Genomic DNA, 12,384 nt, shown 5'->3' with positions numbered 1-12,384 from the left:
TAAAAAATCTAATTGATTAATTTGCTTACCAAATAAAAATTATTAACTTAAAGATTTAAAATCTTTGTATCAAAATAATTTATTGCTTAAATCTATAGATTAACTTACTATCAAAATTAATTTAAAAAAATAAAATGTTTTTTAAAATTTATTTTTAAAACCTAATTCAAATATTATTTATATTCTGACTATTTGATTAATTTTTTTCTTATTTATTTAAATTAAATTAAAAATTTACAAAATATTTTGGACTAATAAACTATTCAATATAAGGTACAATAAAAATAGATTTATTTTTTAAATTTTTTTCACCATAAATCCTTTTTAATTGGAATTATTTTTAAAAAATAATAATATTAAAAAAATTACCAATAAAATCTTACTTTATTAAATAAAAAAAAATTCTGATCGTACTCTTCAATTAAGAAAATGAGGTAGATGAAATCAGATTTTATAAATTAGACCTATAATTTTATTTTAATTAGCTATAATGTGAATTAATAGCACATCATAAATAAATTTGAGAGATGTTTGATGAACATATAATATAATTAATTTTCTAAAAATAAAATCTAAAAAGAAATAATAAATAAAAATCATGAATAAATTATTTTTCGTAATACCTATTTTGGCTTTAATCAGCTCTACAGTTTTCTTATTACAAAGATAAACAATTGAGCTCTAAAATATAGTTCCTGTTACTTTTAATTAATATCAAAAGTGCATAGAAAATATTTCCACTGACTACACCTGTCATTAGAGCAAAGAGTACATTGAGATCTAAAAACTTTTTAAGGAACAAATTTATTCTGATTAAGCCCCTGAGAGTTGTTCCTAATTCATAGTTTATAAATCAATGTTTACTCTTACTGATCAAGAAGTCAACAAAAATTAATACTTTGAAGATTGCTTCATCAATGAAAAAGTAAGAGCTATTGCCAATAGAAATGAGTGCTTTTTCAAATAAGTTTATGCTCCTTAATATCTTCTTTGTGGTGGCTTTGACATATATGCTTATCCTCCATACACTACTTATTAAATTTAAAACTGAAAATAAATAAAAATGATTTTTAAAATATCAATAAACAATAATTAATATTCATAGAAAGTAAGTATAATTTATATTCAATATATCTTTTTAACATATAAACAATTTTTAGTAATAAATTTATTTTTGGCTTTAAAGAAATTCTAAATTGCTTTGTTTGTGTTTATAGCATCACTAATTATTTTAAAATCGAACTGAATTAATTTCTTTTATAAAATTAATTTTGATTCTATAATAAAAAATTTTCTGATCATTTTTATTCTTATAAAAACCAAAATAAATTGAATAATTTTAGTTTTAGATAAAAAATAGATAATATTAAAAAATATTTATTAAATAATTTTATTATTTTAATTTTATAATACTTATTTATATCAAGCATTATGACAATTTTTTATTATTAACAGCATACATTTCCAAAAACTGAATTATTCTCACATTATATCTACAAAAAAATCATCTATTTATCTATTTATTTATCCATCTATTTATTTACTATAAATAATATTTTGGGATAGTAAAATATTTAAATTCTATTCAAATTAATTAATATTTTCTAAATACTATTTTCATCAATATCTACAAGCTTTATTAAGTTTTTTACTTCAAATAACAAAAATGCTTTAATTCATCAAAAATATCTAATATAACTGGGTATATCTTATGTCTTATTAAATTAACTTAACAATTTTTTGATTGCAACTCTTCTTATAATTGCATTTTAGAGATTATTTTAAGAGATCAAAATTGATGTTCAATTGAAATAAGTTAAAATAAAATTATTTATCCTTATTCATATTTATTAAACTTATATGAAAAAATCATATTCTTTTTGATAAATCTAATGACATGTTAATTTCTTATGAAATATACAAAAATTTTTTGAAATTGAAGTCACAAAACTTGAACTAATTTGATAATTTTTAAAAAATTTAATTTCTATTAACAAAACAATAATTAAAAATTTGGTTTTAAATAAATTATTTTACCAAATAAATTGGAATAGAAATTAGAGAATCAATCTAAAAGTAAACATTTTCAAGGAACCTAAATAAATAAATAGATTTAAATAAATAATGCAAACTGAAATTTCTTAAATGAATGTTTGTTTATAAATTTAAATTAATGTTATTGACTTTTTTGCTTGTAAATATCATTCTGTAAACACATTAAAAATTTGAAAATCAAAAAATTAAGAAAATATATTTAGTAAATTTAAATTAATTCAATAATTAAAAATTTTTTAATTATTAAATAATTAAAGATAGAAATAGTTTTTATTTAAATTATTAGAAGAATAGGTATTGTTAGTAGTTATCATAAACAATTAATTTTCATCATTATTATAGTTAAATATTTTTGGAATTTCAAATTTCAAGCAATATCGCAAAAGCTTAAATATTAGTCTCTAATTAGCTTTTATTTAAAGATATGTATAAGCCATAGTATAAAAGTATAGTTACTTCTAAAGGTAGCAATTTAGTTAGTTCGGGATTGCCTTAAGGTAATTTACAAAAGGGATCTTAGTCATAGACTAACATTAAGATTACAAGTTAATAATATTCCAACAACTCAATCGGATTGTTAAAAACTAATGATTAATCTACTTCGTCTATAATTCCTCCATTTGAAACTTAAGTCACTTCTAACTCAAGATAACTTAGTCATGCAGAAACTGTCAATTTATTTAAAAAATAGTCTGAAAATAACCCATCTAAATCTAATAATTAAAAAACATCAAATAACAACTCAAAACTAGGTCAAACTAATTCTCCAACAAGTATATTATAAAATGGATCAAGCAATAGCAAATTAGCTAATTAAAATTAAAATTCTTAAAGTACAACTACTATAACTCCATTTAATAAGTATTCCTAAAATTACCTCAGTAAAGTCAAAAACATTTCGCTAGGCTAATAATAAAGTTATTCTTAGCAATTTAGCTCTACATCTTAATTAAAAGTTTCTCAAAATGGATTTTTTAAGTAGCCAAGTTAAGGCAGTTAGTAAGGTAGCATTCCCAAATAAGAGACTACCAAGCAATAAAACAGCTCAAATAATACTAACACTTCTTAGCAATCATAAAATTAACCTTAGCAAATTTTATAAAATCAGTAAAACTCCAAAAATGTTCAGACTAGACATGCTAAATTAGATTTATTTGATATTTCAAAAGAGGAAAATCATCAATCATAATGTAAATAGTATTTAACATTTACTTGATATAAAAATTATTTTTTTTAGAAAATAATAATCATTAAGAAGAGACTTAAGATGAGCAAGCATTTTCAAAATAATAGCAATAGAAAAAAGATGTTTCTGAAAAAGAATATGAGAAAGCATCTTCAGCGCTTTAAATACTAAAATCAAAAATGAAACGAGGCGAGTCTTAAAATGGAGATTATGAAAGTTAATAAATTCACAAGCAATAAGTGTAGGATAAAAGCGAAATATATGATAAAAATGTGCATTAACAAACACAAAGAGGTTCAGAGCTTATCTGCGAATCAAAGTGGTTTTAGGCTGAAAACGATTAGTTTGATGAAAAGCCTTTACACTAAAGCAGAGTCCCTCTATAAGACAATAAGAACTATGAGCAATATGAAAGGAGAGGCAGCAATAATAATTTATATGATCATAATGAAAATAATCGCAAAAGATAAGATTATAGTAATAACAGAAGGTAGAACTCTAACATCAACTCCTATCAAGATGAAAATTATCACTATGATTAGAACTATAAAGGTAATAAAGGAAGATAAAGTTTAGGTGATGAAGAGAATAGAAATTATTTTAACCGTCCTAAAACTGTAATGGAAAATCCTTCAAGCCAGAATTATTGCTATGAAGGCTAACATCATAACGATTTTAGATAATAAAATGACTAATAAATGCCTTCAAAAACTTTTTACAATTAAGAAAAAAACCCTAGAAATAAAAATTATTATGAGGAGGACAGAGACTTGCAGAAAAGTGGTATAAATAATGTAGGAAGGGATTAATAATGGAAAGGAAGAGAAATGGGAAATATTATATCTTACGACTAATTTAGGTAACAAAATATGAATCCACATAATAACGAAAATTAATTTTACTATAAACAATAACAAAACTACACAGATAATAATCCATATAGAGAAAACTACAGATAGTAATAACCTTACATAGGTTATGATGATAAAGCTAATTATTATGGTAATATGTAAAATAATAAAGAATTCTATGAAAAAAATTACCGCATGAATGATTACAATGATGACAGAAATAGAAACTACACAGGCAGATACGAATAATATGATAACTACCCTCCTCCTTAGAGAATGTATGATTATGATGATAATTATAATAAATATAGAGGACAGCATTATAATTATCATAATGAAAGAGATTATTATAATTATGATTAAAATATGGAGAGGAGTTAAACCTTTTATCCTCCTTAAAATAGATATTATAATGGCCCTCATTACCCTCCTCCACCTCACTAGTACTACGGTAATAACAGTTATGAGAGGGATTACTAAAAATAAAGGAGAGTTAGCGAATTTAATTAGGACTATGCAGATAATCATAACTACAGCCATTATAGAAGATAAACTGAATTAGAAGGATATAGAGGAGAAATGTAGTATGATCCTTCTCGTTATCAGGTACAAGATGGCATTTAAAAGAGCTAAGTTATTTATGAGTAAAGTACTAAGAGAGATACTTCAAACCCTAGACAAATTCACAGAGAAGCCAGATAAGATTAAAACTATCTCTCTGACAATTATCTAAGAGGATAAAGAAGTAGGTCTCCAATTAATCACAATACCCATTAATCAGATAATCAAAGATATTAAAATTAGATGAAGAATACAAGATAATAAGACTAATCTCCCTTTAACAGACATATCGACACGAAATATCCTCCTAATAAAAATTTCCAAGGACCTTAGCAAGAAGAATAAGAAATATTTAATAATAATAAAAAAAGTGTAGACTAAGAAAGATAAAAGAATTAGTTAGTTAACAATTATGTAAGACCTGAATAACCTTAAAATAATAATAAGAGGTATAGCGATTAACCAGATTACTTTAAAACAGTTATGCAAGACGAAAGAAACCAAAGAAATTTAGATGATTAATATAACATTAAAGCTGAGTAAAAATACGATGACCCATATTCAAAAAAATCACACTTAAATTTATAAGAAAATTAAAAACAAGAAAATAGACAAAAACCTAACAATTTAATGTCTGAAAAGGAATATAAAAATAATGAAACCTTAAAGTCTCCAATAAATAAATAGAAAATTCAAACTCCTGATGATCAATAAAAGCAGCAACAAGCTAATATTAGAGCTTTTGATGAACAGAAAGGACAAATTACTCCTAGTCAACATAATTAAAACTATAATATTTAAAAAAGCTCCAATGTTAATAGAAATTTAGATTTTGATGAAAAACCTAAATAAATGTAGTAATAAAAGGAGCATGTTAAAAATTTTAATGATAATCCTATTGGAGTAAAGAATAGTAAGAGTTAGATTAACTTTGATGATACTCCAGTAGGCACTAAAAACAATAAGAATATTAATAGAAATTTTGATGACATACCAGTAGGTAGTAAAAATCCTTAAAATGAATTTGATGGATTTGGAGGAAAAGCAAACAAAAATTATTTTGAAGAATAGCCTGTAAAATAGAATAAAAATAATTATGATGACATTCCTGTTGGTGCTAAAAAAAATAACATCAATGAAATGCCTCCAAGCTCAAAGTATAACAAAAATAAATATGAAGAGATGCCAGTTGGCTCAAACAAAAATAACAATAATGAAATGCAAGTGGGAAATAGAAACAATAAAAATAATTATGATGATATCCCAGTAGGCTCTAAAAATAACAAATATAATTATGATGATATGCCAGTTGGCCCTAAAAGCAGTAAAAATAACTTCGATGAAATACCTGTAGGTCCCAAAAATAATAAGAATAATTTTGACGAAACACCAGTTGGTTCTAAAAATCATCAAAATAATTTTGATGAATTTCCAGTAGGAAATAAAAAAGTAAGCAATATTAACAGCGAATAGCCAAGCAGAGATATAAAAAGATAAGGAAATAATAACTAAAATGAAAATGGGAATAATATGCAAAATATCACAAAATAATAGCAAAATGGACAATAATAATATAACAACAAAAGAATATAAAATAATTAAAGATTTAATAGCTATGAAGATGATGGGAATGAGTCAAATGTAGATGAAGGACCTACTTATTTAAATAGTAAATAGTTGCAGTCTAAGGATGTAAAGACTCTTCAAAGCAACTATGAGTCTAATGACGATAGACCTATATAATCAAGTTCTAACGGAGCTTATGATCTTAAAAATATTCCACAAAGCATGATGTATGGTTAATCTGCATCTTAGAATAAATAAGGCGGTAATTTAAATTAAAGAAAAAACAACTAATAGAACTTAAAACAACAATAAATGATGACCTAATAACCATAATAGGATTAATTATTTGAGTGCAGTTAAGGTTGTGGAAGAAAATTCAACTAAGAATCTCTCCCTAAACATGAAAAAATATGTAAAAAGGTATTTTAACAAAAAAGAAAATAATTTGATTCATAAGCAGCCAGATTGAATATCTCAGGAATGCAGGAGTTAGACTAACCTCCATAAATTAGTAGCAAATAATAAAAGAAGAATGCAAACTAGAATTAAAATAAGAAAGAAAAAAATGATAAAAACAGCAATAGTAACAAACCTTCTTGGAAAAAGCAATCTGAAGCTTTTAGAATGTAATTATAATAATAAAGAACAGGTGAGGCAGCTGATCCTCAAAGCAGTGCCATGATGCAAGAAGCCCTTGGATATGTTGGATGTAATTTCTGTGGAAGGAAGTTCAACAAAGTAGCAGCTGAAAGACATATCCCATTTTGCGAAAAAAAGGCAAAAGAAAACTAAGTAAAAGGAGTTAATAACAAGCAAGCAGCTAATAATTAAAATTAAAATACAAAATAGTAAATGAAATAAAGCTAAACTCGCTTATAAACTAACCAAAATACCTTTAATAATAAGAGACACTGAATTTCTATTTTTAATCCATTCATATATTATATCATTATAAATTAATTTAACTTTACGATTAATTTCTCTGTGCGTTTTTATAATTTATTAACTTGAAAGATATTACAAAAGTTTCAATATTTTTTTTACTTTTTTTAGTTTTGTAAAATTTCTCAAAAAGAATTTTGAATGAATTGAATTTTGATGAAAAATATTAATTTATTTAATCTACCAATGATATCAGTGATAAGTAGTACATATCTTAATTTATAAGGAGATAGTGCTTTAAAATGAATTAAAGAGTTTGTTTTATGCTAAATTTTATGATATGTTTACAAAATTATATAATTAATTTTGAAATTTAACTTTATTAAATGTGTAATCAATTATGTGTGTTTGCAGTTTTGGTATGCAAAATAAATAGGATGGTTATTTTTCAATAATTTTAATAAATTATTGCGAAAAAAAAGAAAGAAAAGAGATAATTATTATAATAATTATAATAATAAACTAAACTATAGAAAAACTTAATCAATAATAATATTTTGTAGTAAATAGTGTTGATATGAAAGAATTATTTATGATTTAGTTTTAAAAAGAATAGCAAATACATTCATCTGTTTTGACTGTTATCCTCTCTTAGATTACAGATTTAGTTAGCTGTCATGAAGATTTAAATGACTGCCTTGAGCAAATCCAAATTTATACTCAGAAATTCCAAGATATGAAAAATTTGGCTAGAATAGAATTTGAAGAGAAGCTTAATGACACTAAAGATTATGATAATATAAAGATAAAGGATAAAGGAGAGAAATCTTAGATTATTAATTCTCCTAAAAAACAAATTCATCTTAAAGATAGTCGTCATAATAATCAGCATCATCTTTAAGATTCACAATCGATTATCTTAAAAACAAAATCAGATTACTAAATGAAGCTGTGCGTAGATTTATTAAGTTTTATTCACAAAAATATTTTAACATAAATACTCGCTAGCTTAGTTGCTATAGAGAAGAATAAAGCATAAAAAGATTTTAAAGATAAATTAAATAATGAAGTTATTAATGTAGAGGTTTAGTGCTCTAGACTTATGATTTTGACAGAATATCTTGATAAATGGATCCAAATAGATGCAGATAAGGATTGTATAGCTAATCCTAATCTAAATAAGCACATGATGAGAGCTGTGAAGACAGAAGATATATCTGTAAATTCAGGTAGTGATATTCAAGAGTAGTATTCTCAATTTCTGAATTTGATCTATTCTATTTATGCCCTTATTTACGAAAGAGGATTAAGGTAAAATAAAAGTAATAAGAATGAGTAATCTAAAATAAACAAAACAAACGGTAACATAGAAAAACAATTAGATTAAATAAATGAGCCTAATTAGGAAAATTAGCAAGATATGAGAGAAGGATAAATACAGTAGCAATAAAAATTAGAGTTATCATAAAGTAAAAATGATCATTTATTTTTACAGAAAAAACAAGAAATAGACTAGGATAACGAAGCAAATAATGAAAACAGATAAGCGAACTCAACTCCAGTAGAATAAGATAGAGCCGATTAAAAAATTTAGTTAGGAAGCTTTGAATTAATGTTTAAGAGTATGAAATTTTTAATTTAGAAAGAACAAGCAAAAATTATGACTGAAAAACTTTAAATCAGTCCTACTCCAGAGTAAATTATTTTAGCATGGAGGATGTATGAAATAGTCCCTGAAGTCAAAACAATGTTTTCTTTGCAGCTTGAAAGAATAAATTACTGCAATAAATTCTACTTTCCTCGCTTAGCAAAGAGGATTGATTTAAGATATCTCCTTTAAAATACTTCAAAATATTTTGTATTTCCTTCAAATCTGCCTGAAAAAGAAAAATCAGATATTCAAGAAAAAATACAGCATTGTTTGAACTAAACGAAATATATTCCACAGTTTCACCATTTTTTACATTAAAAGCAGCAACAATACCAATAACAGCTATCTACAGCCGATTTTATTGCTTCTGTTCTATATAGCAGGCCATCTTTGCCATATCAACCTAATTATAATTAGGGCAGAGCTTCGTATAATACTCAAAATAACTCATTTTTATTTAGTCAATAAAGGAATCCCAGCTAGGAGCTTTTTAACATTAATGAAAAAGATCTTATCAACAAAGTAAAAGTGAGAATTATGTCTTCAATAAAATTAGAAAACTCATTCGATATGAGATAAGACAATGAGGATACATTCTTCAATAAATTATCTAACATAATGTGTATCAGTAGAGATAAAATTCCAGCAAATTCATCTTAAAATTTAAATGGAGGAGCTAATGGGAATTAAAACGACGAGGGTAATATTGAACCTAAAAAGAAAATAAATATAATTTTGCACATTCATGGAGGTGGATTCGTAGCTATGAATACATTTTCTCATTAAATATATACAAGAAAATGGGCTAATTAAGTAGACGATAGTGTTGTTATTAGTATAGACTATCGTAAAGCTCCTGAACATCGTTATCCTGCAGCTATTGATGATGTATGGCAAGTCTACAACTTCATTATAAATTACTTCGAAGAAATTTTCACAAATATTTAAATTCATACTATCACTCTCGCGGGAGATAGTGCAGGTGGCAATCTCTGCATGAGTTTAATGAATTTAATTATTTAAGAGGAACTATTTAGAAAGCCTACTGGTATTTTGCTCTCTTATCCAGCTTTGAATTTAAATGGAAATTTGTACACTCCTAGCAGCCTACATTCTATGCTCGATGTAGTTCTTCCATCTTCGTTCTTAAAAATCTGTCTTGAAAGCTATTTACCTAACACTCCTGAATATCTTACAGAAACATTTGTAAAATATGACTCTCTTTTAAGCCCAATTCTCATTCAAGACAGTATATTACAGTAATTTCCTCCAATTAATATCTTTTGTGGTGAAGAGGATCCTCTTTACGATGACTCACTTAGGCTTTTTCATAGAACAAGAATCTTAAAAGACCCAATGTATATATAAATGATAGAGTAATATGAAGAATAAAAGTAATAAAACGGATCTAACAGCAAAAATAGTAAGCAATTAAATTAAGGCTCATTTGGCGAAGAACATTTCACTGAATGTTAAAATGATATTCTTTAGAATCAATCTCATATTTCAACAATGACAGTGTATCCTAGGCTAAAGCATGGATATCTCAATCTTGACTTTCCTTTCGGAGTTCCATTAGTGAGAAAGTGTGTGCAGTAATCAATTGATTCACTAAAAAAGTTAATTTAATAATCTTAAAATAACTTAAATGTTTAAAATCCTCGAAGTTCAACATTAAGGTCTTAGTTAATTAGAAGCAGTTATAAAAAATCAAACTAAAATAATTGTTCATCAACTCCTACTAAATAAATATAAACTTGCCCTGATTAATTTACTTATTGAATTTATTCGAAAAATATTAAAAATAAATAATTATTTATTCGAAATCAAACAAAAATCAATAAAATTATTTTTTAATTTAAACCTAATTTTTTTTAGTTTAATAAATTGTAAAAAAATAAATGATTTATGTTTATAATTTACACTGAAAAAGTATTGCATTTACTTAAAATATATATTAAATTTATACATATGGTAAAAAATTATTCAATGCTACTTTCTAGCGTTTACATAGATTGTAATAGCATCTTAAGCGAGGAGTGTCTATATTATATTTTGATTAGCTAATTTAAAATAAATTTATTAAATGAAATAATTCTACTAAAATAATGTGAGGAGCAACTCTTGTTATAAATGTTGGTAAGCCTACCCATAGTCCTAAAATACCTTCTCTTTAAGCACTCTATGTTTAGAATTTTATTAATAATTTTTTTAATTTAAAAAAAATATTTACCTTTTTCATACAATCAACAAATCCGGAATATGGCAATTTTCCATTTTCATCTGGCCTCATTCTTTATATTTTAGTCTTTGCATTATCTACAGGAAGTGACATCAAAGAAGCAATAATACCCGAACACCCAGAAGCACTATTTTGTTTAAAAAAATAATGATTTAAAATGAAGACAAGAAAGACATTTTTTTAAATTAAAAATAAATGTTTAATATTTTATTCTACATAACACGTGTTTGAAGAGTATCAACAGTATTTGTATATGCGTTTAATCTCTCCTTCACTTCATCGAATGTTGAAAGCATACCAAGATTAATAACGAGTGCTCTATAAACAGTTGGTGTGCAGCCCTTCCATAAGGCGAAAAAACCTTCTTCTTTAACAATCCTAAATAAAGCATCAAAAACGTGCTTGTAATTTCTTCTTTAATCCTAAGGAAGGAGTGTATCTGCTTAGAATCTAACTAATGCCAAATCAGCTGGATTACCTATTATTGACCCGAAAAATCCTGCTGTTAAAGAAGCTCCTGCCTTCTCCAAAATAGTTAAGTTTCCTTTTAAATAATAAAAAATCAAAAACAATTACTATGATTTTTATTATTCATACTTAAAATCTCTAAAAATCCAAATTATTAATTCTACTTTTTTTTGCTTCTTTGATTTTATCAGAGATGGTTCTGAATAAACCAAGTCTTACTGTAGCATAAAGAGCTTGTCTCATAATTGCTGAGTCTAATCTTTTATTTGTTAAAATTTTAAAATAATTTATAAATATGCATTATTTAATTGAGTTTTTCTTAACTCCTTTACAGTAAAAGCTCCTGATTAAAGGAATGAAAGGTTAATAAACAAATCGCATACTTCAAATGAAAAATATTAATTATCGAGTTTAACAAATTTTTTACCCTCTATATAAACCTGCTACTCCATCACTTGCTATTGTTTATTTTGCCACAGTAATAGGATTTACAGAAACTTTTTAACCTGTTCTGCCTGCATCTTCAGATAGAATTTATATTCTGACTTTAACTGTGTCTATAGGCTGTATGCAAAGAGTAGCAAACATACCAGAAACTCCTCCAATTAAGAATGGCTAGAGTGTGGATAAAATTCCTGGTTTTTACTTTTAAGGATTGGACATACTTTTTATGCGTTTTTATTTGTTATTTTAGAATTTCAAAAGATTTTTTTAGCTTTATTTATAAAAAATAATTATCGGATGATTTAAATTGTTGAAATTGGGGTTTTAAATCTTCGAACAATAAATATTTAATTAAGTTTATCAAAAACCCAAAGAAATGTATTTTTCTTTTTCATTTCTAAATAAATATAATTGATTACATTAATGTGTGTAATTTACTGAAAGTTATAGTTTATATCTCACAAATTAAATTTAGTAA

At 25.0% G+C, this 12,384-nt stretch overlaps 4 protein-coding genes across 4 annotated transcripts; 3 read left to right on the top strand and 1 right to left on the bottom strand. All coding sequences in view use genetic code 6, as the record gives it.

Moving 5' to 3' along the window:
* Positions 1 to 553: 553 nt before the first annotated feature.
* Positions 554 to 1,051, top strand: TTHERM_00721670 (transmembrane protein, putative; the record flags this gene model as incomplete). Its single annotated transcript, XM_001031899.2, has 1 exon — positions 554 to 1,051. Exon 1 carries the CDS (start codon positions 599 to 601, stop codon positions 1,049 to 1,051), a length of 453 nt encoding a protein of 150 aa, XP_001031899.1. The 5' UTR covers positions 554 to 598.
* A 1,269-nt stretch (positions 1,052 to 2,320) lies between these two features.
* Positions 2,321 to 7,134, top strand: TTHERM_00721660 (endo-1,4-beta-xylanase, putative; the record flags this gene model as incomplete). Its single annotated transcript, XM_001031898.2, has 2 exons — positions 2,321 to 3,245; positions 3,293 to 7,134. Exons 1-2 carry the CDS (start codon positions 2,480 to 2,482, stop codon positions 7,132 to 7,134), a joined length of 4,608 nt encoding a protein of 1,535 aa, XP_001031898.1. The 5' UTR covers positions 2,321 to 2,479.
* A 544-nt stretch (positions 7,135 to 7,678) lies between these two features.
* TTHERM_00721650 (hypothetical protein) lies at positions 7,679 to 10,534 on the top strand (the record flags this gene model as incomplete). The annotated part of the gene is made up of 1 exon (XM_001031897.1): positions 7,679 to 10,534. The coding sequence occupies one exon, from the start codon at positions 7,679 to 7,681 to the stop codon at positions 10,532 to 10,534; it is 2,856 nt and encodes a 951-aa protein (XP_001031897.1).
* Positions 10,535 to 10,738: 204 nt separating this feature from the next.
* On the bottom strand, positions 10,739 to 12,125 carry TTHERM_00721640 (2-oxoglutarate/malate carrier protein; the record flags this gene model as incomplete). The annotated part of the gene is made up of 6 exons (XM_001031896.3): positions 10,739 to 10,795; positions 10,854 to 10,934; positions 10,986 to 11,121; positions 11,211 to 11,538; positions 11,627 to 11,721; positions 11,890 to 12,125. 6 exons carry the CDS (start codon positions 12,123 to 12,125, stop codon positions 10,739 to 10,741), a joined length of 933 nt encoding a protein of 310 aa, XP_001031896.1.
* Between the last annotated feature and the right edge of the window lie 259 nt (positions 12,126 to 12,384).

The sequence above is a fragment of the Tetrahymena thermophila genome (genome assembly GCF_000189635.1).
Source record: "Tetrahymena thermophila SB210 genomic scaffold scf_8254515, whole genome shotgun sequence".
NCBI classification, from domain to species: domain Eukaryota; phylum Ciliophora; class Oligohymenophorea; order Hymenostomatida; family Tetrahymenidae; genus Tetrahymena; species Tetrahymena thermophila.
Note: the sequence above shows the minus strand (reverse complement) of the source record. Positions and strands in the feature narration are given on the sequence as shown.